This window comes from Cyprinodon tularosa, unplaced genomic scaffold, assembly GCF_016077235.1.
Source record: "Cyprinodon tularosa strain WSP-4 unplaced genomic scaffold, ASM1607723v1 ctg1116, whole genome shotgun sequence".
In the NCBI taxonomy this organism is placed as follows: domain Eukaryota; kingdom Metazoa; phylum Chordata; class Actinopteri; order Cyprinodontiformes; family Cyprinodontidae; genus Cyprinodon; species Cyprinodon tularosa.
The window spans coordinates 15,459-36,157 of record NW_024037912.1 but is presented as its reverse complement, the minus strand read 5'-3'; the positions used below and the strand labels follow the sequence as shown (position 1 = coordinate 36,157).

Sequence of the window (20,699 nt, the reverse complement as noted above, 5' to 3'; positions counted from 1 at the left end):
AATGTGAAAGAAGTGGAGAAATAATAATAAAAACGATAGAAGGTTTTGCAAGGCACTAACTCAATTATTGCTCCGTCTTGTAAGTAACCAGCCCTTCACCTTTCTTAATGAGTTTATGGCACAGACATAAAAGCCCCCTGCAATGAGAAAATGTTACTTTTTTAAATTAAAAACAAAGGTTCAGGAGGCAATAGATTTTATTAACACACTGAATTGGATCTGTACATAAAAATTGCATTTCACACGGATAATTTTCAAAACATTTTAAACTCATAAGAGAAACATTTTGAACTTGAAAAGTGCCTGTGGTAAAGTCATCAACAGATAAAAAACTGTAAAATCTTCTACTAGAAATCTATAATACCCAAATGTAATGCATTAAAACTAACTTATTACCTGAACTCTTCATGCTGTAAAGTATTTGGTTGAACTTTTTCAATCGTATAGTCTTTTTTACTAAACTGCTATATGAACAAAATGGGTGCATTAAAACAAACAGGAGTAGAAATCGGTTTGAACATTCGATTAAACAGAATGTTTTTTGACATTCAGCTCCGAGTCGTCAGAAAAAACAGAAACTGTAGCTGTAGCACCAACCAAAGTTTCTTTTTACCTCCGTAGCTGTAAAACTTTGGGGTGTGATAGAAAGCTACCTGGGCAGTAGCTCCACTAGGCACTGTGTTTAGAAACCTAAGATCTTCGACATCAGTAACTCCACTGTAGCGATGACATCAAGTATTTCTAATATCACTGCTTCAAAGGAAATTGCATAAGAAACCAGTTGGACACACTCATCAACAAAACAAAAATCTTTGGAAAAAAAATATTCCCCGGCATTCCTCGGATCAGATCACCTATTCCTTTATTCAGCAACAGAAGCCTCATAGGGGCTCTAAATATGGAATGCAGTCGCTAATATATCACCTACTTGCCCTGAGTTACTAAAGCACTTGAGAGATAGTTGGCATTGCTTGTGAGTAAAAACAGATTCTAACAAACAAACATGACAGAAAAGACGACTTAAAGAAACCCTGATGACTGACACTAAACCAAGGTCATACATTTACCTCCTTTACATTCCTCAAATGCCATCTTCAGTAGCATCGTTCCTCTATACTCTGATAAGCTGAGCCTGACTAATGTACTGTCTGCTTTTATCCTTAAATAACTCTACTAACAGGTTGAGCAGTATATACTGCAAATAAGAAATAGGTTGTTAAAGACGTTTAGACAGAAAGCCTATAATTATCTTTCAAAGTTCTCCAATTATAAATGCTTTTGATCCAGCCAGGTCATTCTGTCACTGCTGGTGATTCAGAGCCATCTGATTGGATGTTCGGCATAAAGGAGAATTTTTTTAGTTTGCAAAAGGAACGTTTTGGTGGGTTTACAGATATTTTTGTGCTTGCTGTAAAAAGATGAAGCTCAAGAAAAAGTGAATAAGAAAATGTTAGTTTGATTGCAATTTTTTTTAGTTTAAAACTCTAAATTTCTGACTCTGAACAACAGCAGGTTGTTTTTTTTTTTGTTGTAATATAGATTAATTTAAAAGTACTCCAGCACAGGTGATGGATTGTTTTTTTTTTTTAGAGTTGGCAGTCATCTTTGCAGTGAAAAAATCATTTTCCTCCCCCATAAAAAAGCTGGTTATTCATGGCAGTTTTAGTGTATAATCCAACTACGAGAACTTTAATAGTCAGATCAGTGGTTTATCAAGCTCTGTGCTTGTATAAAATGTTTCTATTGGTCACGTATGATGTCGGGTATTTCATAACAGTGATACTGTTTAGGCATTAATGTCAAACAGTCTCATTCTCTGCAAGAATAAAATCCACCACACAGATGTTATCGCTGGCATTTGAAAGTTCAGTGCAGAAAAATGTGTTTGCATGAGGAGTGCATTTAGCAGCTCTTGAAAACACATGACAATTTTAAAAATGTCTCTTTTTTTCTTTTCTCTTTCTAAAAATTTAGACATTTCAGTGGGATGTCATGTTAGGCTTCAATGGGTTTCTTATATATAGTGTCAACAAATGTACCTAAGAACAAGAATTAGAATCAAACTTATCAGTCATTTTAAAACCTGAAGATGAAACAAGTGAGAAGGTAAAGAGGCTTTGGAAGAAGTTCACAAATAAATGTCCTGCAGTAGAAATTTACTGTGCTAGGAGAGTTCCAAGTGGTCTGTTTGGGAGGTCGGATGTATTTTTAATAAAGCACCTTGGTTTTTGGGCCGGGACGGAGTTGTCAAACTGGAGATTTCCTTAAAAAAACGTTAATCTTTCTCATTCTGTGATTGAAAATGTTGGTGGTGTTGGGAGATGGGTTGCAGGCTGGTGACATGACCAATACCTTTGGTCACGCCCTCCCTGAAGAGCACCTTGGCCCCCACCTTCAAATATTCTGGGTGTTTGATGAACTTGAAGAGAACCACTGCTTTCTCTCCTGTCCTCAGCTCCTCCTGCAGCACAGTGGTATAAAAGAAAAAATGAATCAAAGCAAAGGACATTACTTACAGAAGCAATGGGTCATTAAGATAAATAGCAACTTACTTAACTACTGCATGTGTATTTATGTACAAAAAAATTCAAATGCATCGTTCTGAATTGTCTTTTATAAACTTGAGCCTCATATTTACTTTACAGATTACTAAAATAAACTGTGCAAGAGGCTTACTCATACCTACAAAACAGCTCTGTGATATAACGCCAGAACAAACAAAACAAATAAACCTATGGGAACCTTCAATGAAGGACCAGAATAATCCATATTTTTGTTGCTTACATATTTACAATTAAACAACGCATCTATTTGAATGCCAGACTCCATATCACACTACACTACACTACATATTTGCACCATATATATATTAATGCTCCTAGATCACTGCACTTTTTTGCACAATGTTTTTTTTCTTCCACACTGTTTACATTAGATCACTGCTGCACTTATTGGAATGGAAATGTCCATTTATTGTCTGGAAAGCTGTACTAAACAAAATTTTATTTGTATACACTCTGTGAAAAGTTGTCTTAGTCTACAAGGATGGTGATGATAACTTCCTCAAATTGTAGTTTATACTGATAAGAACCACATATGGCTTTAAGGAAGCCCCCATAACAGGAACAATTTATAAAACAAAAAGGCACAAGAGCTAAAAACATAAAAAGGGGTCTTAAAATAATTGGATTAACACTTCATAGTTTCAACTCATTAACTTGAAGCTTTTCAGCCTGTTGGAATATAAAGATTCTTGAAGACAATACATTTTACAAACTGTAGGCCTCATTGTTCAAATATCTGTCTCCATTGGTCCTGTGTGGCAACAAAATGTGATAAATATAATTATACAAGAATAAAATAATTAGTTTATTTTCAAATGCATAAAGTAAGAAAAATAATAGTCGTGAAAACCATTTCTAAACAAAAGTTTATGGGAAATAGTAGCCAAACTAAAACTATTTAGTGGATAATAATGGGTATTTGTACTTTTCTGCGTTTTGTTTTATTGCAAAGATACTGATGTTTTTTTTTTGTTTTAAAAGTTATCTCTATTAGGCCTGTGCAATAAAGTAATAACCTTTTTAATCATTTTATGTCATACTGTTTATCTACAGCTCTTTAATTCCTGCCTTCAGTGACCTTAAGTACACACACTTACGCTTTGACTAAATTATCTACAATTCGCAGGCTAATGCCCCTGTCACACCTTGACGATTTAGACAGCACATGCCTGACATAAGAAAAATCTTAAGCATGCTGAAGCACGATGAAACAGGCTGGCACACGTCGACATATGGCAAGTATGCCATACGTGGAGCATAAGTTACAGGTAAGCTATCTATTCGATGATATACGTTGAGTTAAAGTTACTCATAAGTCGTGGCGTCCAGCTTATCCAAAACCTTGTGCATAACTTATCAAGAACTTATCTCCAACGCATATCAATGTGTTTGATGTGTTCCAGACGAACGCTGAATGTGTTTCTACCTTACAGCTAATGTATAATGACGTATTGGCAGCTTTTTGGTATAAAACCGTCAGTTCTGCTCCAGACTGCATCCACATTCTAGGGTGAGCGAGAAGGTAAGTGTGATGGATCCTCCCTGCTTCACGCTCACGACCAACAAACCTCCTAGTAGACATGACAATGAATCTGCTGTGACTGCAAACTTTGTTTTTATTTATTACTTTTCTTCAGCGGGCGGTAAACAGCAGCTAGGTTAATACCCTGATCAAAGAAATCTTTTTATGCACCCCGGGTGCCTCCGGGCGCATTGCTGCCCCCCTCAGGACACTGGCTTATGCATCATTTCATGGGCATTATACTGCTGTGCATTATGCATAAGTTAGGCTGTTGTTGGACATATGCTCTGGACTTGTTATGAATATGCTATGTATACACCCAAAATTTAAAAAATACATAGAAAGTTCAGCGTTTAACAGCTGGGACGTCAGGGACTGTCTAAATCGGCAAGGTGTGACAGGGCCCCATTATTTTTTATTTTATTTCAGTTTTTCTCTTAAGGGAAAGTAAACTAAGACTTTACAAATCTTAAAAAAAAACATTAAAGATTACCAGAAATGAAATAAAATTAACTGATCTGTTTTAAGTAAAGAAAATGAATTGCCAAAAAGTACCTACATTATTCTTTATAATCACAGTAAAAATCTTTAATGGCAAAAATAAAATGACTTTTAGGCCATGTTCACACTGCAGGCCTTGATGCTCAATTCCGATTTTTTTAGCAAAATCCGATTTTTTTGCGTTGCCGTTTATATTTCCAAATATATGCGAGTTGTATGCAGTCATAGAACGCAAGTGTCCCACATGCGCAGTCGAGGACGCAGTGACGTCACAGGCCAGCCTGCTCCTTTCTTCCGGAAGTAAACATGGATGGTAGTGCCGGCGCGCATCTAGCGGTCTTTTCCAACCGTAAAAACACAATATTTTCTAAGGGTGCTCCGATCAGGATTTTTGGGGCCGATCACCGATTGCTGAAAGCAGTATTGGTTAATACCGATCACCAGTAACCGATCACTAGGTCTATCTGAAGCCTTCTATTTATCATGTAATATATTCAATTTTAATAGTCTTAACAAAAATGTATAGGTATTAAAATTAACAGAATATAATGTATTGAATTGTCAACTGTATACTTTTATTTACAGGAAACGTTCAACATTTGACTTCCTTAGAAACATCTTAGACAGCTTAGAGCTTAACAAATAAGCCTTACTTCCAAATAAGATACAAAAAATCTGTCATTGTTAATTTACACAAACTTAAAGTGCAGAGCAAAGAAAACAAAATCAAATGTTTTGGGATGCCATGATAAAAAGGCATAAGGTATGTATTTTAGGCTTGTCCTGCGGTAATTAACTGAAAATAGAAGCCATGACAGAACAGTCACACATCTTTAGATAATATATCAGTAATTCTGGCTTTTTGTCCTAGCTCAAAATCTAAAATGTCCTTCTAATCACTGCAGACTTTTTTCAGTAGTAATAAAGTTTTGTAAATTTCAAACAAATGCTAACTTTAAATGTTCTTTTAGCTCCTTTAAATCTACATACATTTAAAGTGCACGGCATGGAAAACATGAGTCAATGAGAAAGAAAGAAGAGGAATAGAGATTAGTAAAGCCATTTCTCTTAAAGCTTACTTGTTAAGAATCAATGGCAGATTTTTCTTTAGAAATATACAGGTGCTGGTCATAAAATTAGAATATCATGAAAAAGTAGATTGATTTCAGTAATTCCATTTAAAAAGTGAAACTTGTATATTATATTCATACATTACATACAAACTCATATATTTCAGATGTTTATTTTGTTTAATTTTGATGATTACAAATGACAACAAATGAAAATCTCAAATTCATCATATCAGAAAATTAGAATATTACTGAAGACCAATAAAAACAAAGGATTTATAGAAATGTTGGCCAGCTGAAAAGTATGAACATGAAAAGTATGAGCATGTACAGCACTCAGTATTTAGTTGGGCCTCCTTTGGCCTGTATTACTGCAGCAATGCGGCGTGGCATGGAGTCGATCAGTCTGTGGCACTGCTCAGGTGTTATGATAGCCCAGGTTGCTCTAATAGTGGCTTTTAGCTCTTCTGAATTGTTGGGTCTGGTGTATTGCATCTTCTTCTTCACAATACCCCATAGATTTTCTATGGGGTTAAGGTCAGGAGAGTTTGCTGGCCAATTAAGAACAGGGATACCATGGTCCTTCAACCAGGTACTGGTAGCTTTGGCACTGTGTGCAGGTGCCAAGTCCTGTTGGAAAATGAAATCTGCATCTCCAAAAAGTTGGTCAGCTGCAGGAAGCATGAAGTGCTCTAAAACTTCCTGGTATGTGGCTGCGTTGACCCTGGACCTCAGAAAACACAATGGACCAACACCAGCAGATGACATGGCACCCCAAACCATCACTGACTGTGGAAACTTTACACTGGACTTCAAGCAACGTGGATGAAGTGCCTCTCTTCTTTTCCTCCAGACTCTGGGACCTTGATTTCCAAAGGAAATGCAAAATTTACTTTCATCAGAGAACATGACTTTGGACCACTCACCAGCAGTCCAGTCCTGTTTCTCTTTAGCCCAGGCAAGACGCTTCTGACGCTGTCTGTGGTTCAAGAGTGGCTTGACACAAGGAATGCGACAGCAGAAACCCATGTCTTTCATACGTCTGTGTGTGGTGGTTCTTGAAGCACTCACTCCAGCTGCAGTCCACTCTTTGTGAATCTCCCCCACATTTTTGAATGGGTTTTGTTTCACAATCCTCTCCAGGGTGCGGTTATCTCTCTTGCTTGTACACTTTTTTCGACCACATCTTTTCCTTCCCTTCGCCTCTCTATTAATGTGCTTGGACACTGAGCTCTGTGAACAGCCAGCCTCTTTAGCGATGACCTTTTGTGTCTTGCCCTCCTTGTGCAAGGTGTCGATGGTCGTCTTTTGGACAACTGTCAAGTCAGCAGTCTTCCCCATGATTGTGTAGCCTATAGAACTAGACTGAAAGACCATTTAAAGGCTTTTGCAGGTGGTTTGAGTTAATTAGCTGATTAGAGTGTGGCACCAGGGGCCATCAATTTTGAACCTTTTCACAATATTCTAATTTTCTGATATGATGAATTTGAGATTTTCATTTGTTGTCATTTGTAATCATCAAAATTAAACAAAATAAACATCTGAAATATATGAGTTTGTATGTAATGTATGAATATAATATACAAGTTTCACTTTTTAAATGGAATTACTGAAATCAATCTACTTTTTCATGATATTCTAATTTTATGACCAGCACCTGTAAGCATCTCTGCATTTTTGGCAGACAGCTTGTTCCTCTTCTCATCTACAATATTCCCTACTGTGCTAATAAGTCGCTCACTATCTACACTTGTGCGCGGAGCACAGAGGTAGGCGTGGGCTGCTTGTGCGAGAGCGGGGAAACGACTATTATTGTCTCGCCAAAAAACAAGCGGCTGACCGCTCCGTGGGATGACTGGCTCTGATAGGTAGAAGTTCATCTGCGATGATGTTGAGCTGCTGATGTCACCGCCACCATGTTCCCCGTCCTTATCCAACAACGCAGCATACATAGCGTGTAAGGAGACAGCTCGTTGTACTTTCTCTGGGGGCTCGGTGCCAGTCGCTTCCAAACTTGCCTCACCACAAGAAAACGGACCGTCCGTTTTCTTCTTCTTCCCCACTTCCAGTCGCATACCGATGCAGAGCAACTACAGCGCCCCTAGAGGAATCGGATGAGTGAATTCAACAAGTAGTGCGTCTCATCGGCCCATCTGATTGGCCTTTATAGAAACCGCCGATCAAACAATTTAAAGCCTTTATCGGCCGATAACGATCGGTGACCGATCAATCGGAGCACCCTTAATATTTTCTATATGTTTAAACATAAATACTGCTCCCCGCATCATCATCTGCCATGGTTGTTGTTTTTCTTGCCGCTTCTGCGTAGCAAGACGCAGAATAGTGACCTTTGTCTGATATTAATGACGTTCAGGTCAGATGAATGCGACCTGGCCGTTCAGACACAGGTCGCATTTGAAAAGATCAGATTCGTATCGGATTCAGGACCACAGAGCCAAGTGGCCTGGGTCACATTGGAAAAAAATTGGATCTGTGTTGTTCAGACTGGCATGAAAAGATCAGATCCAGGTCCCATATGGGCAAAAAAAATCGGATTTGGGTACTTCAGGCTGCAGTGCGAACATAGCCTAAGAGTAGTTCAGTAGGTTGATTACCTTGCCATACACAGCCTCCACTGTAGCAGTCTGTCTCACATTGCCAATGTGCACAGTAACCTGGAAGCCCTTATGAAAGGTCTTTGCATGGAAAAGCAGGACAATCTCAGCCTCAAACATCCAGCAGATGGTTGGATCCATCTCTGGACTCACCATGACCATACCCTGTAGAAGATAAAGCCAAATCCTCTTTAAACATATCCGAGACTTAAACATTTAACACAATCTTAAGTTTACGTAAATTAAGCAAATCAAGTATTTTTCAGTAAATACAATTTTATATAGAAAGATCAAACATTGAAAATGCCTTTTAAACAAATCAAACAATAATCACATGTGGATTCCCACCTTGCGCAGTAGCGAGCGGTCAAAGTTCCCCAGAGCAAGCGTTGCAGCTTGCCCTGCCCTGAGCACCCTGCATGCTGAGCGGTTCCTTTGGATGCTGCCAACAGTTAGCCTGTGGAACTGGCCTAACTCAGTTGGCCCTACCACAAGATCGTCTCCCTCACGACAAATACCGCTGCATTGCCAGAGAGAAAACAGGGTCACTTATTTGGTTCCAGGATGTTTTGTTTCCATATAACATATTTTCAGCACCCTGACCTGTACAGAGTACCACCCACCACCGTCCCCACTTCAGGAACAGTGTAGATCTCATCAACCTGAAAGACAAACAAGGCTATTAACCAAATCAAATCTATCCTTCTAGTTTGCACCAGGAGTGTGTTTCAAAACCAGACTTACTTGAAACTCTGTGAGCTGTTGCATGAGCTCTTCCTGCTCCTTGCTGTTGCTAAGAGGAGGGATGATGTTAAAGAAGACCTTCAGCAAATCTAAGCTCTCACCAGTCACACTGGATAAGGTGAAGATAGGAGTGATGCTGCAGGGAGAAGGCAAGCACCAATTTAATCAAATATTTATGCGTTTGAGAATGGCTTCACTTGTACTTTAAACTGAAGATGAAATAGATTTAATAACAAAGGAAAACAGAAAATAGTCATACTTGGGTGACTGAGCGAACTGCTGTGCTGCTGTTACTGCATCATCTGTACTGCTAACAACCATGGGCACTTTGTTGCAGCCTGGCTGTTTCAGGACCCGCTCTAGCTGCCGCAGAGTGCGCTCCACTGTGGCGCGGGTGCAGAGGTCTACTTTGCTGATAACAATGAAGATGGGCACCTTCAGGGCCATGGCGATACCCAGATGTTCCCTTGTTGTACCAGCTGAGACAAGAAGAGGAATAGAAGTAGGAGACAGCAGTTAAACAGATTGAGCTTCAGCTCAATAACACTTTAAGTCGTTTCAAGTAACAGTTAAATATTAATCCCTGAAGAGCAAGCTTCCCATTCCGAGTTGAGCAAAAGCACAGCAACTGACACAGTGCAGCAATTCTCTAAACTGTATACAAAATGGTCAAAGGTTATATTAAGGTTATACTAAAGCATATATTAAAGTTCCTGAATTTCCGTTTCAAAACACATTTGGAGACAGAATGGATAGTTTTTTTTCAACAACAAAAAGTCATGCTGTTGCAAGTTTTTGATTGTAATACTTAAAAAAAATATAGTGTTAATTACTTTTTGCATATATATATATATATAACTATAAGTGCTATGTTCCAGGATAATAGCTTCTGTGTAAAAGTTTAATAACATAATGATGAATAATTTACAAATAACACAAGCTGTTGGTAAAAGGTTATAATCGTGTGGATGTAGGCTTATTTTATGACATTGATATATAAAGCTACATTCTTTTGTTATATTACTTTGTTTTGGAAAAACAAGTTGCATAACTGTATCCTGTGCTTAAAATGGCTCCTTCAAATGCTGTTGAGAGATATTTTGGGACTGGCAGTGCCAGGCAAAGACGAGGAGAGTGAAAGCAAATAAGAGTGTTGGAAGGTGGGTATGTTATGTAAACTCAGATACTACATATCTGTGGTGTCAGGAGTTAAAGCTCTCAATGTACGGAGTGTCATTTTTAACCGTGTCATGAAAATGTGTGTCAGTAACATGTAATAGACTCGCCTGACAAGGTCTAGCGAGACAAGCATAGGTTATTTAATTTAAAAGAATAAAGTAACTAAAAGGATTGTGCAAAATGGGCAAAAACATACCAATGCCAGTGTTTGCGCTAACAACCAGCATAGCAAAATCTGGACAGTAGCTGGTGAGGCCAAAGATGGTGGTTTTCAGGTACTTGTGGTGTCCGGCCAGATCTATGAACGTGATCATTTTAGAGGCGCTCTCACAGATCTCCTCTGCAGTCCGAGATTCACTGTAATTTATGACCTAGGAAGCAGCGAAGCAAACTGTAATTACATTTAACATCACAATGTATTATATTTATGCATGACCTAACTAACGCAGACATTATTAATGCTACAGAAATGTTGCTTTGCCTACCTCTCCTCTGCTATTGAAGCCAAGGATCTCAAAGCTGATGCTTGAGGTGCGCCCAGTCTGGATTTCATGCAGATGTCTGAAGAGGTTGAGTCTCGCTCTTCCCCGTCCGTTGTCCAGCTCTCCCTGTGTTAAAACACCCAACAGAGTGGACTTACCAGAGTCCACATTACCCAGGACTGCCACTCGTAGATCTAAGAACTGAAGAGGAATAAATGTAAGGCATCATTTAGAAAGGAAAAAGCCAGGGAATTAAAACAAGACAAATTGAACAATAGCATCTATTTCCAGGGGCTACACTAACCTGCTGGTCATCTGGCACCTTTCGTATGAGAACTTCGGCAATCTTCCGAGGAACATCGGAGTCGTAATCTACCTCTCGCTCTCGAAGAACTGCGATGTCAGCTCCCACTCTATTAAAAACACACTTTTTTTTAAAGAAAAATAAAAGTATTGTAGAAAAGTATTTATAGCCAACTGTGGTTTTCATCCAAATATGTCTTTGTATTTCATTATTTAAAAGTACTAAACTGGGCAGGCCTGTGGGGATAATTTTATAATCTGGAAGTAATCCTCTTGGTCAGCTCCTGCTTCAGAAATCCCATTACCCCAAAAAATAAGATAAGCAGAATCCCCTCTTATACCAAATATTCAGATTCTTATCATAACTGCATGGATATATTCAAATATGAAACATCAGTCTATTAAATAATGAAAAATGTAGCATGGAGAGGTCCTTCTTATAACTGAATAAGCTATTGACATAGCTTATTCATTCAGATGATGACCTGGTAAACATTCATCGCATTTAGGGTCAAAGTTTGCATGATATCTCATTGCCCTTCTGATTATGTAAGTATAATAAAAGTATTAAAGAAATAAAAACAAAGGAGGGGATTTTTGGGACTCACTTCTCAGCCAGCCTATGAAGAGTTTTCAATGACGCCCTCATCTCCTCCTCGGACAGGCCCACAAGCATCCCATTGTCCTCGACACCTATTTGATAGACGGCTTCGCCCCGACCCTCCTGCAGTCGCCATTTCATCTGCGTTGCCAGGTGCTCAAAGCGGTTTTGCGTTGGGTTTACCAGCTTAAGCTAAATTGACAAAAGATAAAGAAATCACTGCTTGAATTACAGCCAATTAGCCAAATGCTAACAACTCTAGCAAGTTGTTAGATAACAGTTATAAATAAACGTAATAATAAAAAGAAGTTAGGAATAAAGCAAATGTCAAGTTGCTAAAACTGATCCTGCTAATCCACTCTGCTGTTCAGTTTCCACAGGGAGGCTTGCCCCTTATTATTCTGAAATATTTTCCTATTACTTCTACCTCTATGAATCAACACATTACTGTAAGTCAGGTCGCTGACGCACATGTCACTCCCTTTTTAAAGTATTCAGTGACTTATTTTTGTTTCTTAAATGAAACTAAGTCATAAAACAAGGTTCATGCTTACCTTGTACTCTATATTCCCCTCCTCAGCCTGAGAGTTAGAATAGGTAAACAAAGAGAGACAGAAAAGGAACATCAGCTGTTAGACCAAATAGAAGTGCAACAATGCTTAAAAGACAAAAACCAAAGACATCTGACTGAATGAGCAGCAAAAACAAGCTGTAAACAGTCTGATGGTGACTACTAATCCAACTTAGCCTTATTATACATCTCTCCTCTATGTTATTAGAAGCAATGTATGAAACCCATAGTAATTACAGTGTAGGGAAACTTTTTTTAGTTTACCTTTAAACAGTATAATTAAAGCAAAGCAGCTGGATTCTTTATAACCAGGAATCTCGAGCTAAAGGCAAGGCAAGGCAAATGTATTTGTATAGCACAATTCAGTACAAAGAAAATACAAACTGCTTTACATGATTAAAATATAGGAGAATAAAACAAGCAAAGTAGGGAAAAAAATAAAAAATGCAGAAACAAAAAAGAACATTAAAAACAATTGGACTAAATAAAAAAAAAAGTTAAAAATATTCACAATTCATTTGCAACCAAATAGCAGTATCTTTTTGGCTCCTCTATAAGAAATCTAAGTGGCAGCCGTTTCTATTTAGATGTTTCGATTGACGTTTGTTGGTCCTGTATTTGTTTGTTCGTTTTTCATTAATATTACTGGGAACTATGAAAAAAGAGTAATTATAGGGTACTTTGAGGTGGTTGGATACCCTTATTTATTTAAGATTATATTTAGGCTCTAGTGGCCTTTATTTTTTTATTTTCGGAAGTATATAGACAGGAAAGTGGGTTACAAGAGAGGGGAGATATATTCGGCAAAGGTCAGCAGGACTGGGACTCGAACCCTCCCCCCTTATTTACTAACAGTTGTTCCTCTTTTAGGCTAGCTATAATATATGGAGTCGAAGTCAAATGTCTCGCGCTCAAATTAAATGTTCACTGTACAGTAAAAAGGTAAACAAAATAAAACTATGAGTTCAGAATTGCCCACCTTAACCCTACAGCCCGCCATATATGTTATTTTGTTGAATACCGACGTGGCATTGTTTCAGAAAGAGCAGCTAGCCGCAGCGACAGGAAACAACCAAAAGCTACATTTGCGTTTTTACACGGAGCACAGCAGAGGACGTCAGTTTCCTGTTTAAACTCGATTTTCTACTGTTTCCCATATAAAATTCTTCGGAGCAAATGATACGTATTTTTTAAAGTAATACCAGTCTTACCTCCGGAGGTAGATACGGGGTGTTATTGTTTGGTTTGAAGTTGCGAGGGAATCGAGTTCTTGCTTTCTTATTTTTTCCACAAGCCTTTTTAGAGACCACCCCGTTCCCATTTCCCGACTTGTGGTTGGAGACAGATCCCTGAGATCCACCGGAGCTGTGGCCGCTCGTTGACCCAAATAACTCCGACACCAGCGCATCCATCGTTCTCTTTGGGACAGAGCTTGTTAGCTAACCTAAAGCGGACTAAATACAATGCTAAAATATCAAAATAAACATTCAGGTCCGGCATTTGTGCAGCACATATTCAATCACGCCATGCTTCTGAGTTTAGCTTACATGCCCAACTAAATTAAAAAGCCTCGACTTCTCCCAAACTCTTCGAACAATAACACCAGCCCCAACCCTTCTTCTTCTTCTTCTTATGGGGTTTTATGGCGGTTGGCAGGCTTGTGAATTGTGCATTACCGCCACCAACTGATATGGAGTAAAGCAAGAAAACAGAAAACGATTCACCCAAAAAAAAAAAAAAAAAAAAAAAAAAAAAAAAAAAAAAAAAAAAAAAAAAAAAAAAACCTGTGTAACTTAAACCAACATAATACTAAATCACATTTGCCCATATAATTTTAATTTACTCTAGGTCATCTTAACTCTGCCAGTTTCTGATGGTCCCATCGGTCCTCCCATCATACTTCCAACCATCTCCCAGTTCAAATCTTTAATGTCCAGGTATTTTTCTGCAGCCTTCACTATTATTTTGATTTTTTCCGTTTTTTTTGTGTCTGTGCAGTACAATTAATAACTTCTAGCCATGAATTTTGAAGCAAAGCAATGAGCGGTTTATGTTCTTGGTTTCAGCGTCATAATGTGAGTCTAATCCAGCTCAATTGCAATCTTGATTCTCAAGAACGTTTGGGATTGTGCTGCTGGAGTTGTTGAATCTGTTTGTTTTGGTTTTTTTCATGACTGATACGATGGGATCCATTTTGCAGCTATACGGCAAGCTAAAATATGATTATTGGCTCAAATTCATTTTTTTAAGTTTCTAATTTCATACATTTTGCTTGTCTCCTTCACAGCGGAATTTTAGCAGCAGTATGTTCTCCACCACAATTACAGCATTATTTATTATGTTTCTTTTCCAATTCCGACTATGTTCTGCGTGCACAACCTTACCAACAAATCCTCTGATTTCCCTTGTAAAAACTAGCTAGCAAAGTTGACCCCGAATATTTTTGAGCATTTTGAAAATTTTCAATGGTGGAGGATTGATATGTTGCACCATGTTATAGCTTTATGTAAACCCGATGAATACTTTATGCTTGGTAATTGCTCTTCCTCAAATTTATTACACATTTGTAAAACTGTCATGATCTTTCTCCGTTTCTTGTTGTTTTACAAAGGTACGTTGTGTTTACTTTCTTTGTAACTTTTGTCACTCGCTTTATGGGTATTCCCAGGAATCGTCTATTTTCAGTATAAATTTTTAGAGGAACTTGCCTCCATGATGACTCCCAGCTGTAGGTAACGTTTCATGTTCATACATTACGTTCATTTGACTGAAACTCTTATCAGGTCGAAGTTTGTTGATCCGTATATAGCTTTACACAGCCTGCTATTTTGTGGGCGCTGCTCTCAGTAAAATTAAGAGACAGTTTTGGTCTCCACTGAACAGAATTCTGAGCATGACACTTATCTGATTGTCTTCATTCCGACAAGAAGTTTAAATGTGCATGTTTTTTGTTACATGTGAACGGATTCCAATTTTTTAAAAGAGTCGCAGATTATCGTTCTTCGAATATGGTATCTTTGAATTCATTTTGTTGTGCTGTGGAATGTATGGAATGATCATCACTGGATTGTTCTGAACTAGATTCCCCTTGAACTGATCTCTGTTTTTTCCGCTTTTTCTCATTTTTTGATGTTGCTATCTTCCAACCTTCATTGTCACTATTTCCCTCTTCCATCCCACAAGAATCGCTTCCTGTTTCCTCACTACTCACGGCCCAAGACATTTCTCCATAAGCAGCTTCAAAACACGCGCCATGCACCAAACGACCATCCCCAGCCCCAACCCTTAGAGTGGTATCGGTTTAAGTTTCTGGTCCCTACGTCACTGTACTATTAGATGGTGCGCCTGATTTGTTGAAAGGCAAAGCGCGACTGAGCGGTTCTTCATGTTCTGAATGGTTTCAGCGGTACTTAATGTAGATCTAAACTCCACCCAGCTGACCACAACGATGAACAAATCATTGTTGCCAAAACAGTTTTGCAAGGCTTTGCATCAGACTGCATAGGAAAGTATGTTGTTGTTTTTTTTGTTTTGTTTTTTTACATAAACGATTACGAAAATTAGATCATTTTGGCTAATAAACGGCAACCTAAAAATATATTATTGGCCACAAAGTTATTTTTTAAGCTTTCAATAAGTTGTATAATTTATTAATGTCTCCTTCACAGGGGACATATTTATTAACAGTTTAATGACATAACGCCATTATTTATGTATTTGTTTTATGCCCATAGTGTTCTGGTAACAAAAGATTTAAAAAAAATGCGACCAATTTGGAGAGAAGAGAAAAAAGAATAAGAAGAGTTACACCACCAATATATTTTAAGAAGATTTTGGGGAATATTTTCACAGGATTAGGATTATTAGGGCCCAATGTTAAGTTTACAATAAACACCAGCAAACAGTTCTTTATACTTGTAGTTTCTTTTGCTCAAGTTTTTACACATTTTGTGTAACAACCACAATGTTATGTATTTTCTGTTTATTCATTTTATACAAGAGGAGAGTGATACATGTTAGATGTTTTTTTTTAATGCATAAAAGTTTGTTTTTTTTCAATCTCGTTTATTTTGGCAGATAGATCCCAGTGAACGGGATACTATTACTTAGTAATTACACAATATGGTCTAATGTATACCTTGACACTATGATGACCTATTGGCAGTGATAGGGAACGTTTCACAAATAACAATGACGTAAATATTTGACTAAATATCAGGGTGAGTTAGTGAACCGTATAGCTTTACAACAAAAGCCTGTCATATTTTGTGGGGTAAAAAATAAAGAGAACAGTTTTTGGTTATAATGCATAGGAATTGATGAGATTGACACTTTTATTCTGATTGTTTTATTTCCCAGCCTAAAATGAAGATTTAAAGTGTAGGTAACAAATGTTTTTTTTGTCATGACACTGTGAAGGTGTCTGAATTTTTTTAATAGACAGCAATATGTTCTTCAATAGGTTCTCTCTGAGTACTCCCGCTTCCTCCAACTGTACAAATAAAATTCTTTTAGGTTAATTGGCATCTCTAAATTGTCCTTAGGTATAAGTGTGTGTGTGTGCATTGTTGTACGTTTTTGTATGTTTCTGTGTTGCAAAGGTCTGGCGGTCTGACCAGCCAGGCGGCAGGGTACTGGGCAGGGTACCCTGTCAGATCACTGAGTCAGAGACCTCCACCCAACCTGCATCAGCAGGGATTCAACCATCTCACCACTGGCGTAAGCTCCAACACAAGACGGCTGAACTCAGGGAAGACAAGCAGACCCTCTCCAGTCATCAGTCTTCCCCCAATTGGCCACTACAGAGTAGAAGATGATCCAGTCTTTCCAAGGAACTGGGTTCCAAAGCCCAGGCTAAGCGTGGAGGTGAGCCCAGCTATTTCCAGCCGGCATTCTTTTGCCTCTTGCACAAACTCAGACTCTTTCCTCCTAGCTTTATATAATAATTCTAAGGTATACAATTCTAGCAAATCAGATAATTTAAGCAACAAGGAAACAAGAACAAATGACTACTGGATTAGTGTGGTCATAATTGCCAGTCTTATGAATGATGGCTTTTTTTTCTAGTTTCAATAATCTCTCCGTGTTACTCCAGACTTTATTCGATATATCTCATCCATTAATTTGTTATATTTCATGTTTTCATCTTATTTGTTACATTTCACTGTTGCATTCAATTTGTTACATTTTATTGCTTCATCTTGTTTATTTGAATCTAAATTGGATATAATCTTTAACTGATCACGGGACTTTTTGACGTTTACAAACTAATGCTTTAATTTTATTTAGTTTTTTTCTATTTTCCATATTTTCCTATCTGCATTATATTCTGCTTAGTCTATGCACTACCACTCCTATACTAAAGGAAAAATTTGATTTTCAAATTCACCTTCAGATACAGTTACAATAGTTTTTTGGAGGTTTTTTGGGGGGGAGAGCAGATGAACGGTCTGTGGATGTGAATGTAAAAAGAGTGAAATTTGAGAGGAACAGCTAATTCCCTTGAGTGAGATTGATTCTGGTATTTGGGAAATTCAACTCTGATTGGTTACAAATCTTGTGATGTAGGGGCTTGGCTCCATACTTAGCTCATTCCCCCTTAGCTGAGAAAAGGGTTTTGGGATTTTTAACCCAGTTTGCTTCCCTCAAACTCAGACTCAGGCTCAAAACTTTGAGTTTAGAACTTTTCTATAGTTGTTCCCTTTTTCACAGCATGATTTCCTCATTCGTGTGCTTGCTCCTTGTAGGACTACTGCAGGAGACCATAATGGCTGTCCAAATGGACAAACTAGCAGATCGTAAGGTTTGTGGAGATGCCACATGTTCACGTCAGTCAAAACATTACTTACAGAATTTCCATGTGTCTAAAAAACTATAACTGCATTTAAATCAATATCTTATGTTAGGTTTGTTCTTTATTTGCCTCTTTAGATGTACTTTCCATGGCCACAGCTTTGGATGATTTCATTGCTCCAGATTGCAGATTCATCAACATTAAAAAGGGTCAGATAGTTTATGTGTATTCAAAACTCATACCAGCAGATGGCACTGGAGTATTCTGGTCTGGAAATGTAGGTGCTTATTTATTTTAATTTCACATATTATCAGGCTGCACAGTTAATTCATTTAGTTGCCAAGGTATTATGTACACTAACTATACTTATATTCCCTTGTAAAAGTGTTACATTTTCATAAGATTTTTTTTTCCGCTTGTCAGCAATGCATTTGTTATATGCATGCTTTGTTTCCTGGTAGGTGTACAGTGAGCGATATGTGGATCAGATGTGTAGAACAGGATATTTCCCTGCAACCATGGTAAAGGAGACCCAAAAGTTTGCAGATACTACAATTCGAATGCGGACCACTGTGAGTATCTTTCTTTTGGGGATATTCTCGGCTTATAAAAAATATTTTGATGTCTAATCTTATGTTTTCACTTTTTCAGGATATGGACTTCTATTGCGATTAGGGAACAGCAGGCTGAATATCTTAAATTTTTACCTTAACTGTCTTGCCTTTGTAATTGTACTGTGCATAGTGTTTCTGTTAAATCCATGAATCACATGATGCTATATTATATTGTTATGTACTGCATTTAGCTAGAATACCTTAGCCCCGTTGGTGTTTATGAGTACAGTGCAAAGTTGAAGACCTGTTCTAAAATATGTGCGATTTCATATCAGTAAAAAAACTAAAAAAATTCACTTTGTTCTTTACACAGATTCAGTTTGGGTCATTTAATTTTGGCGTGCTGTAGATATTGTGTGTTACCAAACTTAATATGCCATAGTTAGCCTTCACAATGGTCCAGATTATGGTTTTACAAGAGATGTGTTGTAATCATTAAATGTACTTGCTTTGTACTCATATGAGAACATTTACCTATGGAAAATGAACTAACTAACAACTAAACAGCACCATAAACATAATGTGACACAGCAGACAGACAAGGGGTACTTTTCTGGAGATGTTGAAATATGGTTAGGAGAAAAACATAATCTCAAGCTTTGAACATCTCAGAGCTCTGTTTAATCCATCCAGTGTTTGCACATGATAGAAAGGAGGAAAATCGGTTTTAAGCTTGAATCCTTGTTGTATGATTGTATATGATGGAGACACAATTAACCTGTGAAAGAACTTGCTCTTCCCTGGTCAGATAAGTTGGAATCTTCTAGGCTATGATATTAAAATCAAACTCTGAAACTATGTTTAAAGATACCTTCCATCTGGTCTTCTTGAACTATTTTTTAAAGTGGATTTTGCAAAAAATGATTTCTGTTGATAGGGGAAGCTGGAGAAGACCACAAAGACCTGAAGCTGCAATACAGTGCTGCTACAAAGTTTTATCTCAAGGGGCGGTATACAAATTTGCATTACATAAAAAAACAACAAAAAAAAACAGAAAGATTTAATTTTGTTTCTGTTCTCCAACTTTGTACTAATTTGTGTTGCTCTATTAAGCAGAGATACAAAAATAAATACAGTTAAGTATGTGGTTGTAATGCAATGAAATGTGGAAATGTTTAGTGAGGAACGAATACCTTGTATATCAAACAGAGGTCAAATAAAAAAATTTTAAAAAGCTGCCTCACAATTTGTGATAACTTTATTTCCCTTTTAAATGTTTGGTATCAAAAATGCTAGAAGCCTTCAAGATGTATAATTATTCTTTTCCCAAGATGATTACTTAAGATTTTTGAGTGCCAGTTTACCACACATATCTGCCAACCTGCCCACACAGGCAGCTCCCAAAAAGGAATCACAATTAAACACAGCCTGTTTTATTGCTGCTGTTAAGATTCTTTCAAGAAGATTATTACGTTTCTTTTTGTGAATGATATCTCATTTTCCTGTGTCACAGAGCCGACCCAGATATGGTGCTGAAAGTTACGTCAGTGGGTGTTACAAAGACAAGCTTACTTCTTTGTTGCATCATAAAACTTGACAACTTCATGCTTTGGTTTTTGTGGCCAGAGCGAACAGCTCTTTCTCATTAGTGTCTAGCAGTTTGACTTGAGGCATTCTTGGAAGGGGCTGCTTATAAGTTTAGGAAACAGGGCTGTCACATGTCGTATCGATCTTCTCCTGTCCTCTTTCTGCTAAAATCAATAAACTGCATTAAGTGTTCTCCCACAAAATGTCACTCTGAAGAAACACACCTGAGGCATGTCCATGGAATATGCTGAAGGAAAAAAAAAAAAAGGAAATCAGCATCCTTCATGCCAGACATTTAAAACAAAATGGAATCATTAAAGAGTATTCAAGAAGAACTGATTGCTTCCAGTCGTTCTAAAAGGTAGAAAGCTCAGCATCTTTTCAGCTGATTAAAAATGAAGGTTGAGTGCGTACATGTCAGCCTTTTCATGAAAAACAGGCACATCACAGTGCATTAAGTCAATCATCCAGGAGACAGCTGCTCTTGGGTGTTGCCATCATGCAGGCAGGGATACTGTGACACTGTGAGATTGATGCATGTCCACGCTTTTGTGTGAGCGGATTTACTGAGTGAGCTTAAAGGAGCAGCTGCAACACACAAGCTACGTAGAT

The 20,699-nt window shown here is 37.7% G+C and overlaps 2 protein-coding genes across 4 annotated transcripts; one reads left to right on the top strand and one right to left on the bottom strand.

Annotated features, from left to right (window-relative positions):
- Positions 1 to 1,528: 1,528 nt before the first annotated feature.
- Positions 1,529 to 13,764, bottom strand: LOC119792393 (GTP-binding protein 2-like). Of its 2 annotated transcripts, XM_038299018.1 has the most exons (12): positions 13,364 to 13,764; positions 12,136 to 12,162; positions 11,589 to 11,773; positions 10,982 to 11,090; positions 10,681 to 10,878; positions 10,392 to 10,566; positions 9,276 to 9,495; positions 9,017 to 9,152; positions 8,876 to 8,934; positions 8,621 to 8,792; positions 8,273 to 8,437; positions 1,529 to 2,461 (listed from the first exon to the last, which is right to left on the bottom strand). In XM_038299018.1, exons 1-12 carry the CDS (start codon positions 13,562 to 13,564, stop codon positions 2,276 to 2,278), a joined length of 1,833 nt encoding a protein of 610 aa, XP_038154946.1. In that variant the 5' UTR covers positions 13,565 to 13,764; the 3' UTR covers positions 1,529 to 2,275. The 2 variants fall into 2 exon arrangements, with proteins under 2 accessions (XP_038154946.1, XP_038154951.1); XM_038299023.1 differs by lacking the exon at positions 12,136 to 12,162.
- A 3,015-nt stretch (positions 13,765 to 16,779) lies between these two features.
- Positions 16,780 to 19,042, top strand: LOC119792380 (otoraplin-like). 2 transcript variants are annotated; one of them, XM_038299006.1, is made up of 5 exons: positions 16,780 to 17,018; positions 17,900 to 17,980; positions 18,084 to 18,223; positions 18,408 to 18,518; positions 18,598 to 19,042. In XM_038299006.1, the coding sequence occupies exons 2-5, from the start codon at positions 17,920 to 17,922 to the stop codon at positions 18,619 to 18,621; spliced, it is 336 nt and encodes a 111-aa protein (XP_038154934.1). In that variant the 5' UTR covers positions 16,780 to 17,018; positions 17,900 to 17,919; the 3' UTR covers positions 18,622 to 19,042. The 2 variants fall into 2 exon arrangements, with proteins under 2 accessions (XP_038154934.1, XP_038154926.1); XM_038298998.1 differs by lacking the exon at positions 16,780 to 17,018 and having other exon boundaries at positions 17,738 to 17,980.
- The last annotated feature ends 1,657 nt before the right edge of the window (positions 19,043 to 20,699 follow it).